Raw genomic sequence first — 20,081 nt, 5'->3', positions numbered from 1 at the left:
TTCCATGAACTTGACTCACATAACGTGCTGAATTTCACGTGGCTCACACCATCCGATAAACTCACTCGTCGCTAGTACACTCTAGTGCTGGTAACGGAGCGGTTTTTCCCGGAGCGAATGTTTGGCGCGTATTCATTCGGAGCTCCGATTTACTTAGAGTAATCTGCCACGCGGTAATTTCAAATTCTTACTGATACATTTACTACATGGTAGATTGGATAGGAGCATGTTCTAACAATGTTATTGGTATCATATAAACGAAAGTAACGCAGTACAGTGCCAAGTAGCTTACATACAGATCACAGTGAATGCAAAAATAATAATGTTATATATACATTACTGCTGACTTTGAAAAATTAAATAAACTTGGACCTACGTAATGTGCATGAATCAAACGAACTCTGTGCATTGTTCGGTTAAATGTTCCCGTTCAGAAAAAATAACTTATTAGCTGATTCTGAAGACAGTGAATTTCGCCGATTCGTTACGATCTACCCAGCCGTTGAAAAAATTATTTCGGCAGGTACAGAGGTCGGAGGGCTACGTCACTTAGACTTCTCGATGTATTTTCCTTAACGCAGAATAAATGGCAACATATCATGTACAATGAATCTCCTTAGCATTTCGTCAATATTGTTCTTTTCCTCGTTATCTTTGCAATACATCACTACGGTGTTACCACTATCATGATCAGCATTTGCTTCAATATTTTACTTATGGAAACGTCTTAAATGGTCCAGAAGATTCGATGTCTCCCCACCTGTTGCATATAACCAACCATATAAAGAATATTTTGCCTCTTTTCTACCATGCCAAACCTCCGATTTCGTTTTGGCATTGGAAAATATCCGACGTACCTTTAACACAACGAGTGATTGCACGAATCCGTTCTACTGTTTAATGCCGTCCCCAGCTGTAAGTTACTTGGTCTATACTTCGCAAACCTGTCTCCGAGCACTGGCTTGTGACGAATCGTATGATTCACCTCCGGACGCCCTCCCCTCTCCATACCCTTCTTACTACCAACGCTCTCCGTTACCCCTCCGTAAATATGCTCGCCATTCGTCGGTAGTACCGGAGGTAACTGGATGGGGCATTTTAATCGTATCTCCGATTCAATCAACGGAAAACCGCCTTCGCTTGCCAGCACTAGTACACTCCCGAATGATTCGTGACTAGCTCACGACTGTTTCGTGACTGCCTCGCGCTCATATATTGCTAACCTAATGCTTATTTCACGTTAACCAGCGTCGCTTATTAATAGACCAGTAGAAGTTTGTTTATTTGGGATCTTTCAGTTCTTGCTTCCAGATCATTTCCGGTACCATTCCACTGTTAGTCAGCTTCCAACATTCTGGAAGGAGTTCAGCCATAAATTTGCTGGAGGTACTGTTTTGCTCACCGTTGCCCCATCATTCCTTGTCACTGTTCCAGTAGCACCAGAACAGCCGGCCTTAATTTTAACAACATAGATATGGTAAATAGATTGGAGTAAATATAAGATGCAATCATTGTATAGAAATACAGAATAGAGTGGTACAGAAAACTGCATCAAATAAGGCTGTAGACTAATCATCTAAACTGACATATTATCTTTGTGATTTGTTACACATCCTCTGTAAAATGACTTTTTTCAAACCATGACAGGCAAACAATTAACATTTCACTACATCTGCTACTTGGGAATTTTGAAACATTTGAGTTTTATTATTTCTTAACCACCAAGGACTTTTAATTTCAGATTCTGGGATATCCCGAGTCCATGGTGGCAGGCGAGCACAATATTGGTTGGAGTAGGCAGTGCTCTGAGTCTGCTGGTAGGAACTACAGCCACAGCCGCCTGTTGCATCACGTATGTCGTCCATACGGGCACCGCTCGTATCGCGGGGGCCTTGCAGCTGTTTGCAGGTACAGTGATGGTAGGATATGATTTCTCTGCTGTAAAATGAAATATTTTAATTTACTCATTTCCAGCCTTCAGTAATAAATATTTATTATTGAATATCATCCATTAACATAACATTTTTGTTCGATCATTCTATAATACACCACCTTCATGTGACGTCACTGTATCTCCATAGCATACACTAATGAATTGCTATTCTTGAAAACAGTGTTGTTATTCCAAGTATCGATTTCTAACTAACTGATCCCAATATCGATTAATATCGTACGCGGAACAACAGCAATCGCAGCAATACAAAATGACAACGGCGTGTTTCGATACTGACACTGATTTAGAATCACTAACACCGCCGGAAATTGCAGTAGAAGCATTGTAAAGTTACTAACCATTTATGTCGCGAAGAAGTTACTGTTCATTTGATCGAGAGTTCAAACCCCGCAGAGATAGTCACGTTTATGCCGGTCAGAGAAGTTCACTCGGCACTCCATGTCCTACGATGTCGGCATCTGATATTCAGTAAAGAATTTGGTGTTTGTCCGAAAAATAAATTCTCACCCATAGACTACCCAACAGGGAATTTACTCACTCTGATTAGCGTAAAACGGAAAGCCGAACTTGATATACTGGTGGCCTCTACCGTGTCAACTTGTGGATTTTGGATTTGATGATTACACTGCTCTGGACATCTTCTGGTGCAATTCCTGGCTGTTTGAAATTGGTTTTGATTTCGCCAATCAATTTCGTTATGTCTGTTTTGCCTTTACTCCTGATTTCGTAGAATAATTCGACTGTTATTTTGTTTTGTAAGTCTGTCTGGATGCATTCTTTTAATATGTTCATCGAATCTTAACCTGCGTTTTTTAATGTCACTGTGAAATTTTGTGAATTGTTTGATATCCTGTCTGCCTCTGTCGGTATTATCGATCGGTGAGTTTTGGACCTAGAATTCTTCTTATTATTTTGCGTTCCTTGTACTCAATGCTTGCAATGTCTGGTTTTCTTTTAAAATTTAGAGTGCTTGGAGATATATTATTATTATTATTATTATTATTATTATTATTATTATTATTATTATTATTATTATTATTATTATTATTATTATTATTATTATTACAGTGGAACCTTGGATTGCGAGCATAATTCGTTCCGGCAACATGCTCGTAATCCAAATCGTTCGTATATCAAAGGAAATTTTCCCATAAGAAACTATTGAAACTCGGATGATTCGTCCACAACACACAAACATTTATTCGCATAATATTGCTAAAACAAAATATAACGTAAAACAATTAAACTGCACTTTACCTTACAATAGAATCATTGTTGCTGTGAGGAGACGAGAGATGACAGGAGAAGAGTTACTGTGTAGCACGAATTTCACTAACGGATTCGCTGCTATCGGTTGGCTCATTGGAAGTGTTTTCTTTTCGTGCAACTTTAACGAGGAACCTGTCCAATGACTGTTGCTTTTGCCTCTTTTTGAGGATTTCACGAAAATGTGACATTGGATTGTCATTGAACAGATTCATCCACTGTAATCATCTCCTTCTTCTGACCGAATTCCTTTTTAAGGCCCGCTCACACCTAGCGGAAGCGAGACGCGGCGCGAAGGCGGAAAATATTTTTTCACTGCGTATTAGATGCAGTGGCTCACACTTGCACAGACTGGAGGGGAAACGCGCCGCGCCGAAGACGAGGAAGTTGCTTGACGAGAATATTTCTTCCGCTCCTCCCGCCGGAATATAACTTCGGTAACATTCGTAAAGTAGTCGGATGTTTTCATCGAGTCCATGCTGTACACTGGCGGTAAACAGCACAGTGCTTGCTTCCTCTACGGATATTCACATTCCCGAGAGACGCTTAAACTGTTAAGTTACTACTTTTAATAATAAATTACATTGTTATTCGTAATTATTAATATTATAAGTATTAACAGAACTACTGGAGTACTAGTACATCGCTGATTTTAATATTTAATATATATTATCATGTAGTTCTAGTTGTGTTTATTATATGTATGCCGCTAGAGTTTTGTAATAAATGGAACATTAAGAACTATTAAAATATGCAACATAATTAACTCACCTTAAACATACAACCTGTCGTAGGGTCGCTGATATAGGTTCACGAAATCACGTAAAATGCTTATTTAAATGTTCTTCAACAAGTTGAAATAGCTGTTGAAATTTCTCAATGCTCATTGGAAAATACACTTTGAATTTCTCTTCATCCCGCAACAGCGATTGAAACAATGTACAAAATTCACCATTTAAATTCCTGGATAAATTTATGTCGTGAACTCAAAATCTTCGATTTTGCCTATGTTCTTCCCTCTCAGCATCTTCAGCCAACAGAGCAAGAGCCAACAAGCCGTCCATTAGTTGCGATCGACTGAGTCACGCTTCATACACACTGCTGTAACAGAATGATGAATACAACTATCCAAATGGCGAGGTGCGCTTCCTGTAGGTATGGGTGCATAGAGAGAAATTCTTCTCGGAACTTCTTCTCTCCGCGTCTCCCTTCCGCTAGATGTGAGCGGGCCTTAAGCCTTCTTTTCGTTCACAGGGCCCATCGTTGCAGAACAGTTATATAACAAATGACAGAAACAAAACATGTACATTCGTACGGTGTTCACTATGCGAGCGAGGAACGCCAACTGAAGTCCAGCGCGGGAAATGATTACACTCTCTTTCCCAGGAAAGAGAGTGGCAGGGGGAGGGGAAAACAATGGCATAGGGGGGAGGTGGAAACGTACGTACACGTGACGCTGGTATTGCGAAACCTCACTCGCTTATCAAGTCACAATTTATTTAAAATATTTGCTCGTCTTGAAAAACACTCGTAAACCAAGTTACTCGCAATCCGAGGTTCCACTGTATTATTATTATTATTATTATTATTATTATTATTATTATTATTATTATTATTATTATTATTATTATTATTATTATTATTATTATGCTTATGGTTTAATGTCACAGTAGAACACCGATTGTTTCCGGCGAGGCTAGGAGGGGAATGGTTTAGTACTGGGAATGTAGTGGCTGTGGCCTTTATTAAGGTGCAGTCTCACCATTAGCCTGGTGTAAAAATGGGAAACCATGGAAAACCATCTTCAGGGCTGCGTACGGTGTGGGCGAACTTCCGAATGCAATTGTTATTGTTATTATTGAGTGGATCATTAATTTATTCCGCACACTGTAAGTGAAATGACATTCATGTGATTCATCTTTGCTATTGGTTTGAAGTCACGCAGTGAAATACAGATTTAATCGGAAATAATTAGGGCTGAGAAGGAAGTAGTTGTAGCCCTCATTAAGATAAAAACTGGTATTTTTCTGGTATTCATATAGGAAACAATGTATAATGTTCAGGGCCGCTGATGGAATATTTCGGAGCCAGCAACTTACGAATGCTAGGTTACTACTACACGACCTGTACCTCATAGTAAACGCAGTCGACATCTAATGTGAAATCTTGCCACTTAAATGGTATGAAATGAGATCCAATTGCCTTTGGAAAATGTCGTATAAGTGTGCACATTTGTCGCAGAACTCACTATATTTGCAGAATTTCTTTCCAAATTGGTCGATCGAAGCTTCTCTAGTGGATGTTTGGCGGTAAGTGTTATTTTCTTGCAGTCCCTCACTACTATTCCCCTACCATTTTAAACTTTCCCCATTCATGGCGAGGCACTACTTTCCCTGAATCCTCATTCTCTGGTAACATATACTATGTACTATTCATAACATTAGTAGATTTTGTTAGAATTTCATTCCGTACTTTTGATATTCTTCATGTCCAACTCGTTGGCTGAATCGTCAGAATTCTGGCCTTCGGTTCAGAGGGTCCCGGGTTCGATTCCCGGCCGGGTCGGCGAATTTAACCTTCATTGGTTAATTCCAATGGCCCGGGGGCTGGGCGTTTGTGCTGTCCTCAACATCCCTGCATCTCACACACCACACATAACACTATCCTCCACCACAATAACACGCAGTTACCTACATATGACAGATGCCGCCCACCCTCTTCGGAGGATCTGCGTTACAAGGGCTGCACTCGGCTAGAAATAGCCATACGAAATTATTATTAATATTCTTCATATTCAGTATGATAATATATTATTATTCTCGTTTTATGGACTTTTCCGCAATTATCTGCTGTTTTGAATAACGTTGGTTGAGCCCTGTTTTATGGCTGGATGCCCCTCTTGATGCCAAAACTATATGGAGGAGTGAATTCGCTTTTGCTTTTTTTTCCCTGGAGGTTGTAATGTGAAATAATGTATATAAATGAAGATGTATTTTATGACAATCACAAATACCTAGATGCGAGCTAAAGGAATTAAACATACGTGTCTAAATTTGCCGATCAGGCGAGGAATCGAACGCACGGCCCTATGAACAAAAGGCCACTCATCCAACCATTCATCCAAGGAACCAAACCTAAACAACAATCACACTAATGAACAAAATTTCTTGATTATGTCAAGACATCAATCTGCTGCAAAAACGACACCACCCGTGGACGTATAAGCAACAGTTCTGTGAAAAATTACTTATATGAATCTACTAGCAAGATACCCGTGCTTCGCTACGGTATTATACTGAAATTTATAATTGAATGCTTATTGTTTTAGATATATAATCCGCCGAAATTCGCGATCTGACTCGTTTTCTGTGAGAATCCACCAAAATTCCCGATCTGACTCGTTTTCTATTCGATTACGGCACGTTTCCTCCCATTTTTCAATCTTCCTTTCCAGGAATCGATTTCGTACTTCCCGGGCTAGGCTCAGGTATTCCCCCCGGTCAGTTGGGTACGTAAATCTTTGCCATCTTTTCCTATAATCATTTTAATATGTATAAAATCCTTCAGGAGATCCGGCGTGGTGTCATATTGGGTGCTTTGGCGGCACTGAACCCGCGGCCGGACTGCATTCTTAGTCATTACCCGTCCAGGAGTCGTTTCCAGTGCGGTCCGCACATTTGACGACGGTCCGGAACATTATTATTATTATTATTATTATTATTTTTTTTTTTGTTGCTAGGGGCTTTACGTCGCACCGACACAGATAGGTCTTATGGCGACGATGGGATAGGAAAGGCCTAGGAGTTGGAAGGAAGCGGCCGTGGCCTTAATTAAGGTACAGCCCCAGCATTTGCCTGGTGTGAAAATGGGAAACCACGGAAAACCATTTTCAGGGCTGCCGATAGTGGGATTCGAACCTACTATCTCCCGGATGCAAGCTCACAGCCGCGCGCCTCTACACGCACGGCCAACTCGCCCGGTATTATTATTATTATTATTATTATTATTATTATTATTATTATTATTACTATTACTACTATGTGTTGCTGGAATGGCTGATGACAGGGAAAACCGGAGTATCCGGAGAAAAACCTGTCCCGTCTCCGTTTTTTTTTTCCAGCACGAATGTCACATGGAGTGACCGGAATTTGAACCACGGAACCCAGCTGTGAGAGGCCGGCGCGCTGCCGCCTGAGCAACGGAGGATACTTATAAATACATTAAGAACAGTAAAATCAATAGGTCTCACCTCCTTCTACACTCCACCGCCGTTAAGTTTATTTACTGCCCCCCCCCCAAAAAAAATTAAAAAAAGGCTTGTTTCTTTATGTTTAAAGGAGATTCCAAACACCAATGTTCACGTCTATTGCCTTCAGTTTTGAGATATAAATATCCCCATAAAAATAATTTACTTTTTCACTTCATTTCACACTACTTCCCCCCCCCCCGGAGTGAATTTCCCGCAAAAAATACTTGTTTCCTTAATAGTAAAAGATCTTCTAAATACCAATTATCACGACTCTAACTACTTCAGTTTTTGATGTATGTGTCCTCATGAAAGGAATTCAACTCCTTTACACTCCCACCCTCCAAGATGGTTTCCCCACCAAAACGCGTTTTTCTTTGTTTTTAAAGGAGATCGAAATACGAATTTTCACGTCTGTAACAACTTTAGTGTTTATTAGATGTATGCATTCTCATACAATTAAGTCAATTAAATTTTCAATTCTTTCACCCCCCCCCCTTTTTCATTGGATTTTCCGAGAATACGTCTTTCTTTACTTTTAAAACAGATTGCACATATCAAATTTCACGTCTGTAACATCTTCATTTTTGAGATATCAGTAGCCTAATTAAAAGAATTCAACACCATTTTCAGTCACTTTTACCCATCCCCCACCACCCAAGTGGTATTTCCGAAAACTAAAAATAAACGATTCGTTATGTTTAATAGAGATAAAAAATACCATTTTTCACTTCTGTAACATGTTAAGTTTTTAGATATACTGTAAAAATTCTCAGTTTAAAATTTCACCCCTTTTGAGTTCCCCGTAAGTGGAATTTCCAAAAACAAATCACCTATGTTTCCTTACATTTACAGGAGATTCCAAACACCCAATTTTTACGTCTGTAACATTTTACGTTTCCAACATATTCTGTAGATATAGTCTTTCGAAAAATTCACCCCAATTTGTCACTCCTGTTTAACCGCCATTAATTGGATATTCCAAAAACTAAAAAATATGTGTTTCTTTATTTTTAAAGGAGGTCCCATATACCAATTTTCAGGTCTGTAATATCTTCAGGTTTTGAAATATAAGTAGCCTCATTAAAGGCATTCAACCCATTATTCACCCTTTTACACCCTTCCTATTGGGATTTTCCGAAAACAAAAGAATACGTGTTTCTTTATTTTTAAAGGAGATTCTAAATACCAATTTTTACATTCATACACTTTAAAAGTTTTGAGATATAGATACACTCATTTTAAAAAATCACCCCCTTTTCACCCCCCCATTAATTGTATTTTACAAAAACAAAAAAACACGTGTTTCTTTATTTTTAAAAGAGATCCCAAACACCAATTTTCAGGTCTGTAATATCTTCAGGTTCTGAGATATAAGTAGCCTCATTAAAGGCATTCAACCCATTTTTCACCCCTTTTCACGATTCCTATTGCGATTTTCCGAAAACAAAAAAATACGTGTTTCTTTATTTTTAATGAAGATTCTAAATACCAATTTTTACACCTGCAAACTTTAAAAGTTTGGAGATATAGATTCACTCATTTTAAAAATTCACCCCCTTTTCACCCTCCCATTAATTGGATTTTCCAAAAACAAAAAAATACGTGTTTCTTTATTTTTAAAAGAGATCAGAAGTACCAATTTTCAGGGCTATATTATCTTCAGTTTCTGAGATATAAGTACCGGTTTCCTGATTAAAGGTATTCAACCCATTTTCCCCATTTTCACCCTTTTTCACCCCTCCTATGGGGATTTCCTGAAAACAAAAAATATGTGTTTCCTTACTTTTAAAGAAGATTCTAAATACCAATTTTTACATCTGTAAACTTTTAAAGTTTTGAGATATAGATACACTCATTTTAAAATTTCACCCCCCTTTTTACCCCCTTAGCGAAGGAATATCCAAAAATCCTCTCTTAGCGACCACCTACATCTTAATATGAATATATCCCCAAAATTTCATTTCTTTATGTCCAGTAGTTTTGGCTCGGCGATGATGAATCAGTCAGTCCGTCAGTCAGTCAGTCAGTCAGTCAGGACAAGTTATTTTATATTTATAGACTAGCAAGATACCCGTGCTTCGCTACGGTATTATACTGAAATTTATAATTGAATGCTTATTGTTTTAGATATATAATCCGCCGAAATTCGCGATCTGACTCGTTTTCTGTGAGAATCCACCAAAATTCCCGATCTGACTCGTTTTCTATTAGATTACGGCACGTTTCCTCCCATTTTTCAATCTTCCTTTCCAGGAATCGATTTCGTACTTCCCGGGCTAGGCTCAGGTATTCCTCCCGGTCAGTTGGGTACGTAAATCTTTGCCATCTATTCCTATAATCATTTTAATATGTATAAAATCCTTCAGGAGATCCGGCGTGGTGTCATATTGGGTGCTTTGGCGGCACTGAACCCGCGGCCGGACTGCATTCTTAGTCATTACCCGTCCAGGAGTCGCTTCCAGCGCGGTCCGCACATTTGACGACGGTCCGGAACATTATTATTATTATTATTATTATTATTATTATTATTATTATTATTATTATTATTGTTACCGTGTTTTTGTGGTAGTTATGCGTGAAAGAAGGTGCGGGGTGGTGAACGGGTCTCAAGCTACTAAAGTAAAATTAATTAAAATTTAACCAGGTTATATTTTCTTTTCAAAAACAAAGAAATAACAAGCATGGCAGGTACAAAGTAGCAAGTCAAAGGGTAGTTACAATATTTACAGGATTTGGGCTTCGAGCCCTGAAAACACAATGCCTGGGCAATCAGCTCAGTTTTACCTCCAAACACAAGTTTCAACAGAGGGGCAGAAAACCCCATTCATGCCTAGGAGCCCTAGCTCCAAATTACACTGAAAAGCCTCCACGAGGCATACAACACTCAATTTTCAAAAGAGCCACTCGCTCTCAAATTTAAGCCTCTCAAAGGCCACACCAAACTCCACCTTCAAGTTGTCCTCAACGGACATAAACACAGGGGTAAAATACCCAATCTACTGAGGTCTATAGAATGAAAAGAAGGTTAATTAAATGACCTCTAAAATAACAATTTGAGAGGAGGCGTACTTGCACTCCTAATACACTTTGATTAAGACCTACTTGGCACTAGGCCGTAAATACAAGGGCTAATCCCATACTAAAGAGGTGACTTAAGAAGAGAACAATTTGTTTAACGTTAACGAGAATAGGTTGAGAAAAATAAGTTCACCTCTTAACAATATGAGTGGGAGCTCGAGAGGGTTAGCACTCTCTATCCCAGTATGTAGCTTTAAAAGAGAATATATGAAAAGAGTAGTTACATTTAGGAAAAGGTTACATGGTGGAACGCTTAGAACCCGCCCCGAGAGTTAAACTGCTGAGCAAGCAAAGAAAGAAGTTATTAATCGGCCATTACCTTGTTGTTGACCGCTGCCGAGGAAAGAGGCGCTTCCCGCCTCCTGCTATGTACTTAATACACTGAAAGATGGAACAGAAGTGGCCCGGAGACCCTAAAATCAGCAGTTTATATCCTCTCGCGCAAGGTTCTAGGTGTCAGGGGAATGAAAACACCCTCCCACAAACTTTTTATTGGGTAGGATACAGCAACATATTCAAGTTGGGGGAAGATACCTACGATTGGTCAGAAATTAATAACAGAAATTCGGGATTGGTTAAATGCAAAACAAGGGGAAAGAGAGGGGTATACAGCCAACTTAACCAATAACTGAAAAAAAATTAGCAAAGACAAACATTTGAAATAAAAATTTCTCCAACAAAATAGTTCTTTGACTTCGCACTAGGGTGCACTATTGTTGATCTTCAGTAGTGTCCTCTAGAAGAGAAAGTTCACACTTCTTACTTCAAGCAAAACAAAAACACATCAAAAATGTCACAGTTCAAAAACTCAAAATTTTCCACGTGGTGACATCTTTTGAGAAGGTAGCGAATTAATAGCGTATATAAAGTTCAGACTTCCTCCAGCAGAGGAGTTTCAACTGGCGCAAATTTTAAATTAGCGGCGTGGAGGTGTACCGCCCGGTACAGACCTCCCCCCCCAAAAGTACCTCCAGGGGTGACACATGAAATCTGTTTGAAACAAGGTCCAAGTTATGCTGTGGATATGAAGATTGATTGCAGAAGCATTTATAAGATTTCTTAATTTGGTTTGATTCAGTTTCAAAATTTTGTTGTTGCAGGTGAAGTAAAGTCTTTATATTTGTAGAAGTTGAATTTCTGAAGATAAACTTTTAATACTTAGAGGTGAAGAGAATTTTGCAATTGCCACCAAATATTGCTGTGGAATTCCCAAGTGTAGTCATTGCTCATCGTAACTGTCCATGTAGTTGATGTTGATTAAGTTGAATGGCCAGACCGGCCGTTGCAGCTTGCGTCCAAAGGGAGGCCGCTCGGACCCCTCAAGTACCCTGAGATACCGCTCGCCCGCACTATGAGGGGATCAGAGTGTTGAAACACGCCGCGCCCGCGGTGAACATATACAGGCTGCGGGCAAGTAGCAGGTCGTGCGCCGCGCATCAGCCTTGGCCGGGAGGAGAGCTCCGGCTCGCCGTGCACCTGACGTCCTCGCTGGAGAAGAGGGGGCCCGTCCTCTGCCCCAGTTGCTGCACGGCGCCGCGCGGCTGCGGGGGCACTGAAACATTAAAGCTAGGCGGCAGAATTGTGTTGGACCATCATCTTTTGAGGGCACAGGCTTGGTGAAGAGGTTGAGGGGTCAGCGGCGTGCAGATGTCCATGGCATTTAATATAATTCAGCCACAGTGTGTATTGGAGCAGGAGACGGGAGCGTGGTAATGGCCGAGGCAAGGACAGGATGGCAGTTTAACAAATCGGGGGAGGTTTCACACAAATGCTTACATATAAAACAAAATATTATAGAAGGGGCAGAAAGCCTTAAAAGTGAAACTCAAAAAAAAATATAACCTTCATATTCCTTTCAAAATAATATGAAGCAAGTTAACACGGAAATTACACCGGTTTCACCTGTGACAGGTGAACCCTAAATATCCTCTCGGTGGCTGGATTGCTTACTAACAACGTAACTGGCGTAAGAAAATCGAGAATGATACAAGGCCCATGAAATCTGGGGGCAAGCTTGCCCGCGGGAACAAAGTTCTTGACCATCACCTGGTCACCTACATTCAAAGTGGTGGGTCTCCGTCCAGGACCATACCTTTCCCTAACCTTTTCATGAGATACCTTAAGATTGGCTTTAGCCTTCTTCCAAAGATCTTTAATATTATCCGGATCTATTGTCTCGGGTAGAATGTCACTCAGAGACCAGAGGTTAGAGAGCGGCGTGTTGGGAACAAATTTGAACATCAAAGAAGCTGGAGTAAATTTATGTGATTCATGAACCGCCGAATTCAAAGCAAAAGCTAACCAATGCAGGGACGTGTCCCACCTGGAATGATCTTCATGATGATAGGCAATAAGTGCGGACCTGAGATTACGATTAACCCGTTCAGCCAGAGATGGTTGAGGGTAATAAGCAGAAGTAGTTACATGAGAGATGGATAAGTCAAAACAGAATTTACGAAATAAATTAGATGTAAAAGCCTTAGCATTATCGGACACAATATATTGGCACGGACCATAGGAAGCAAAAATAGAATTTAGGCAAGTAATGGTGGACTGAGCGGTAGCCAGCTTAGTCGGAAATAACCAGGAAAATCTTGTAAAACCATCTACACATACAAAGACGAATTTGTTGGCATTTCCCTTCGACTGGGGGAAGGGTCCTACATAATCAATATACAGGCGTTCCATGGGGCGCGATGCTTGATGCGAAGACAAAAGGCCTACCTTGGTGGACATGGTGGGTTTACTGAGCAAACAGGATTTACAAGCTTTTACTAGTTCACGGATTTCACCGTCCATACCTTTCCAGATGAACATTTCACGAATCTTTTCACGAGTTTTAAATATTCCCAGATGCCCCCCCAATGGGGTCTCATGATAGTATTTGAAGATCATAGGCACAAGGACAGCTGGAACGACAACCTTCATCATCTTGTCATGCCTCGAAGGGCAACATAAAACACCATTCCTCAGAACATAAGGGACGACATGTTCCCCAGAAGAAAGGGTTTCCATTATCGGAGCCAGCGTCGGATCTTCATGTTGGTATTTCTCGATATCCCTAAAGAGCATGGGGGCATCCGTTAAGATGGCATTAACATCAGATAGTATGGACTCGGGAGGTGATGAACTGTCGACCGGTTCTTGGGTCTCGACGTCGTTTGAAAACATACGGCTGAGTCCATCAGCGACAATATTTTCGGTACCTCTGATATGTCTAACATCAAACTGGAAGGCAGAAATACGGATGGCCCAACGGGCTATACGACCAGTACGACGCGGCCTACCTAAGACCCAGCTTAAGGCTTGATTATCTGTCTCCAGGTCGAATTTAACATGTTCCAGATAGAGACGGAACTTCTCTAAGGCGAATAAGACTGCCAAACCTTCGAGCTCATATATGGAATACTTGGCTTCTTGAGCCGACAAGGTCCTAGATGCATAGGCGATGGGTCGCCTCCCTAGTTCAGTCTCTTGAAGAAGGACTGCCGCTACTGCTGACGACGACGCGTCGGTTTGGACGATGAATTTCTTCGAGAAATCAGGCATAGCAAGTACAGGGGCATTACAAAGAGCTAATTTAAGGTCTTCAAAAGCGGCTTGTTGAGAAGGTCCCCACTCGAATTTGATGCCTTTCCTACGAAGAAGGTTTAAGGGCGCCGCTCGATTAGCGAAGTTAGGAATAAACTTCCTGAAGAAATTCACCATACCAATAAACCTGGCGATGCCTTTGATGTCCTTGGGAGGTTTAAAATCACGGATGGCCTGTGTTCTAGAATGATCGACGGCCACACCATCAGGTGACACAATATGCCCTAGGAAAGACATAGAGGGCTTAGCAAAGGCAACCTTGGACAACTTAACAGTTAACCCAGCTTTACGAAGGCGATCGAGAACTTCTCCCAGATGATCTAGATGCTCTTCAAAAGTCTCTGAAAATACGACGACATCATCCAAGTAGTGATATAAGTACTCAAATTTGATGTCGGAGAAGACCCTATCTAGCAGCCTAGTGAGTACAGCTGCTCCCGTGGGGAGCACGAAAGGCACGCGGTTGTATTCATATAAATTCCAGTCCGTGGCAAACGCTGTAAGGTGTTTAGACTCTTCGGCAAGGGGAATTTGATTATAGGCCTGATTCAAGTCCAAGATAGTAAAGAACTTGGCCTTACGAAACCATGAAAAACAAGAATGAAGGTCGGGAAGGGGCACAGATTGTAACACCACCTTCCGATTGAGAGCCCTGTAATCAATGACAGGCCTGAAGCCCCCTTGGGGTTTCGGGACTAGAAAAATAGGCGAGGAATACGCTGACTTAGAGGGCCTAATAATACCATCCTTCAACATCTGATCGATAATTTCTTTCAGAGCATTCATTTTAGGTGGAGATAGCCTATACGGTGGAAAACGGACAGGAATCGAATCCGTGACCTCAATTTTGTATTCGATCAAGTCAGTAACTCCAAGAGTATCAGAAAACACCTCTGGAAACGACTGACACAGCTTACGAATACTATCAGCCTGCTCCTCAGGTAGATGTCTAAGATCTAACAACATCTCATCCTGGGTAGGCGAAATAGAAGAACATGATGCAGAATTACACTTTAATAAAGGGATGTTACAATTAGAGGCAAATTTGAAAGTGCACGACCTACTCTGAAGGTCGAGCACAAGACCAGTGTGAGAAATAAAGTCCGCTCCCAATATAATGGGGCAAGACAAGTGCTTGGCCACAAACAATTTAACTTTCCATGTGAATTTAAAAATACGAATTTTGACCAATAAGGAACCTAGAATTTCTAATGGGGATGAATTAGCCGAAACATATTGAACCGGAGATGAGACATAGTCAGGTAGTTTACAAACAGATTTCAATTTAGAATACCATTCAGCCGAAATAATCGAACAAACACTGCCTGAATCTAAGAGAGCTGTTATAGGCTCGTTATTTAGCTCAATCTTAAGAAAAGGAACAGGTGCGGGGAAATCCGCCGCAATCCTAAGACACTCTTTGGGACCTTCAAAAGATAAATTTGAAAATTGCTCGTTCCCTGAATTTACAACCTGTTTACCAGGGGCTGAGTCTCGGGAAGATGGATTAGTCGACTCAGCCGAAGCCACTAGTCACTTTTTATTATTGGCATAGGTAGAATTTGCACCAGAAGTTGAGCAGGAGGGGGTGCTATTCGAGTTTGGGCAATTCTTGGCGATATGTGAGAAAGCCCCACATTTAAAACAGCCTTGTGCTGAACCAGCTCCATTATTTGCCCTACTAGTTTTGACCAATGGACATTTATTGCGAAGGTGGTCAGGCGACCCGCAAGCATAACATTTACGGGGTGTGACTGGTCGGCGAGGTGGAGGCCGAGTATTACTAAACGAAGGAGGGGGTTCTTTTGCCACACGCAAAGAATCGGCGTACCTAACTCCTTCCGCTGAGACGGCCAACGCTTCAAGTTCAGAGAAAGTTTGCGGGCACGCTGCGAAACACAAGTATGACCTATAAGATGGTGAAATACCTTCCACAATAGCTTGTACGATTTGATCCTCAGGGAAGTGAAGAGCAAACACCCTAGTATAAAACTTAATGTCTTGTATGAAATCAGCCAAGTTCTCATCCAATCGCTGTACACGATAATAGTACTTCTGAATCAGAGAAGACCTCGCGCGGGCGGGAATAAAATTTCAAGCAAGTGTGCATGAAAATCTTCAATAGATGACTGTTCGGCTATGGCTCTTACTATTTTGTCAGAAAGAATACCAATTGCATAAGGATAGATGATTTGCAAAATTTGACATGGAGAAAGAGAAAACACAAGGGCATGATCCTGAAATTCAACCAGAAATCTTAAAAATGAAATTACTTCACTGGTGGTATTAACCGAAAACTTAGAGATACCTCTGAGCAACATTGCCAATGGATGAGGCAAGCTGCTAAACCCGGGTGACATAGTAGGTAAAGGTTTCAATGGCAAGGAAGTTAGTTCAGAACGGATGTTACTCAACGATGCACGGCGTTCAGATTCGTTGTCCAATGGGGCAGAGATAGTTTGAGCGGCGATGGTTTTCCTATTAACTTCTCCCTTATGAGGCTCTTCCTCGCTACCTACATTCACTATGGTGGGTTGATCAGATTTGGGAGGAACTTCCCCAGTTAACAATTGAGTGACCTTGCTAGATAATACAGACATATTTTCAAGCAGAGTACTAGATTCCTTCTTCTGAACGTCATTCAACTTTAGAGACAACAGATCGTTAACTCTATTGGAAAAATGAAACAGCCTAGCTTGCACACGCTTAATTTGATTAGGAGAAGGATCATTTTCATCAAAAAAACTAACTACAGAAGCTAGCCCAGTATATTCTCCGTGATCGTGGAAAGAGAGTCGTCAATTTCTTTCTCTCCCAAATTGGGGATGGAAATGGGCAAATCTAGGGACTCTCTAAGCTTGTTTGTGTCTACTGCAACCGTGCCTCCAGATTGTACATTTCTAATAGTCAATTCATAGATCAACTCCTCCTTGCGCAAATAGTTAAGATGGAGAACATCGCGAGGGCCGGGCATGGTGACAGAACAATTTTGAAAAACTCAAAAAAATCCAGCAACTGAAAAAATAGTTAGAGTTCGGAACAAAACAATGTTTAGCCGTCAAAAGGGGCTAAATTGAGACCCATTCAACCACGCTCTGCTACCACTTGTTACCGTGTTTTTGTGGTAGTTATGCGTGAAAGAAGGTGCGAGGTGGTGAACGGGTCTCAAGCTACTAAAGTAAAATTAATTAAAATTTAACCAGGTTATATTTTCTTTTCAAAAACAAAGAAATAACAAGCATGGCAGGTACAAAGTAGCAAGTCAAAGGGTAGTTACAATATTTACAGGATTTGGGCTTCGAGCCCTGAAAACACAATGCCTGGGCAATCAGCTCAGTTTTACCTCCAAACACAAGTTTCAACAGAGGGGCAGAAAACCCCATTCATGCCTAGGAACCCTAGCTCCAAATTACACTGAAAAGCCTCCACGAGGCATACAACACTCAATTTTCAAAAGAGCCACTCGCTCTCAAATTTAAGCCTCTCCCAGGCCACACCAAACTCCACCTTCAAGTTGTCCTCAACGGACATAAACACAGGGGTAAAATACCCAATCTACTGAGGTCTATAGAATGAAAAGAAGGTTAATTAAATGACCTCTAAAATAACAATTTGAGAGGAGGCGTACTTGCACTCCTAATACACTTTGATTAAGACCTACTTGGCACTAGGCCGTAAATACAAGGGCTAATCCCATACTAAAGAGGTGACTTAAGAAGAGAACAATTTGTTTAACGTTAACGAGAATAGGTTGAGAAAAATAAGTTCACCTCTTAACAATATGAGTGGGAGCTCGAGAGGGTTAGCACTCTCTATCCCAGTATGTAGCTTTAAAAGAGAATATATGAAAAGAGTAGTTACATTTAGGAAAAGGTTACATGGTGGAACGCTTAGAACCCGCCCCGAGAGTTAAACTGCTGAGCAAGCAAAGAAAGAAGTTATTAATCGGCCATTACCTTGTTGTTGACCGCTGCCGAGGAAAGAGGCGCTTCCCGCCTCCTGCTATGTACTTAATACACTGAAAGATGGAACAGAAGTGGCCCGGAGACCCTAAAATCAGCAGTTTATATCCTCTCGCGGAAGGTTCTAGGTGTCAGGGGAATGAAAACACCCTCCCACAAACTTTTTATTGGGTAGGATACAGCAACATATTCAAGTTGGGGGAAGATACCTACGATTGGTCAGAAATTAATAACAGAAATTCGGGATTGGTTAAATGCAAAACAAGGGGAAAGAGAGGGGTATACAGCCAACTTAACCAATAACTGAAAAAAATTTAGCAAAGACAAACATTTGAAATAAAAATTTCTCCAACAAAATAGTTCTTTGACTTCGCACTAGGGTGCACTATTGTTGATCTTCAGTAGTGTCCTCTAGAAGAGAAAGTTCACACTTCTTACTTCAAGCAAAACAAAAACACATCAAAAATGACACAGTTCAAAAACTCAAAATTTTCCACGTGGTGACATCTTTTGAGAAGGTAGCGAATTAATAGCGTATATAAAGTTCAGACTTCCTCCAGCAGAGGAGTTTCAACTGGCGCAAATTTTAAATTAGCGGCGTGGAGGTGTACCGCCCGGTACAATTATTATTATTATTATTATTATTATTATTATTATTATTATTATTATTATTATTACTATTACTATTATGTGTTGCTGGAATGGCTGATGACAGGGAACACCGGAGTATCCGGAGAAAAACCTGTCCCGTCTCCGTTTTTTCCAGCACGAATGTCACATGGAGTGACCGGAATTTGAACCACGGAACCCAGCTGTGAGAGGCCGGCGCGCTGCCGCCTGAGCAACGGAGGATACTTATAAATACATTAAGAACAGTAAAATCAATAGGTCTCACCTCCTTCTACACTCCACCGCCGTTAAGTTTATTTACTGCCACCCCCCCCCCCAAAAAAAAAAATTAAAAAAAGGCTTGTTTCTTTATGTTTAAAGGAGATTCCAAACACCAATGTTCACGTCTATTGCCTTCAGTTTTGAGATATAAATATCCCCATAAAAATAATTTACATTTTCACTTCATTTCACACTACTTCCCCCCCCCCCCCCGTAAGTGAATTTTCCCGCAAAAAATACTTGTTTCTTTAATAGTAAAAGATCTTCTAAATACCAATTATCACGACTCTAACTTCTTCAGTTTTTGATGTATGTGTCCTCATGAAAGGAATTCAACTCCTTTACACTCCCACCCTCCAAGATGGTTTCCCCACCAAAACGCGTTTTTCTTTGTTTTTAAAGGAGATCGAAATACGAATTTTCACGTCTGTAACAACTTTAGTGTTTATTAGATGTATGCATTCTCATACAATTAAGTCAATTAAATTTTCTATTCTTTCACCCCTCCCCCTTTTCATTGGATTTTCCGAGAATACGTCTTTCTTTACTTTTAAAGCAGATTGCACATATCAAATTTCACGTCTGTAACATCTTCATTTTTGAGATATCAGTAGCCTAATTAAAAGAATTCAACACCATTTTTAGTCACTTTTACCCATCCCCCACCACCCAAGTGGTATTTCCGAAAACTAAAAATAAACGATTCGTTATGTTTAATAGAGATAAAAAATACCATTCTTCACTTCTGTAACATGTTAAGTTTTTTAGATATACTGTAAAAATTCTCATTTTAAAATTTCACCCCTTTTGAGTTCCCCTTAAGTGGAATTTCCAAAAACAAATCACCTATGTTTCCTTACATTTACAGGAGATTCCAAACACCCACTTTTTACGTCTGTAACATTTTACGTTTCCAACATATTCTGTAGATATAGTATTTCAAAAAATTCACCCCAATTTGTCACTCCTGTTTAACCGCCATTAATTGGATATTCCAAAAACTAAAAAATACGTGTTTCTTTATTTTTAAAGGAGGACCCATATACCAATTTTCAGGTCTGTAATATCTTCAGGTTTTGAAATATAAGTA

The 20,081-nt window shown here is 40.4% G+C and overlaps 1 protein-coding gene across 1 annotated transcript in view; it reads left to right on the top strand.

Moving 5' to 3' along the window:
• Positions 1-20,081, top strand: part of LOC136862114 (LHFPL tetraspan subfamily member 6 protein-like) — a 128,898-nt gene that overhangs the window by 66,326 nt on the left and 42,491 nt on the right. Inside the window, exon 3 of the mRNA XM_067138863.2 lies at positions 1,742-1,908. Coding sequence (XP_066994964.1) covers positions 1,742-1,908 — 167 coding nt within the window. The remainder of the gene's footprint in view (positions 1-1,741; positions 1,909-20,081) is intronic.

Source organism: Anabrus simplex, chromosome 1 (genome assembly GCF_040414725.1).
Source record: "Anabrus simplex isolate iqAnaSimp1 chromosome 1, ASM4041472v1, whole genome shotgun sequence".
Classification (NCBI taxonomy): Eukaryota; Metazoa; Arthropoda; class Insecta; order Orthoptera; family Tettigoniidae; genus Anabrus; species Anabrus simplex.
The sequence above is the reverse complement of the archived record's forward strand: the minus strand, read 5'-3'. Positions and strand labels throughout refer to the sequence as shown.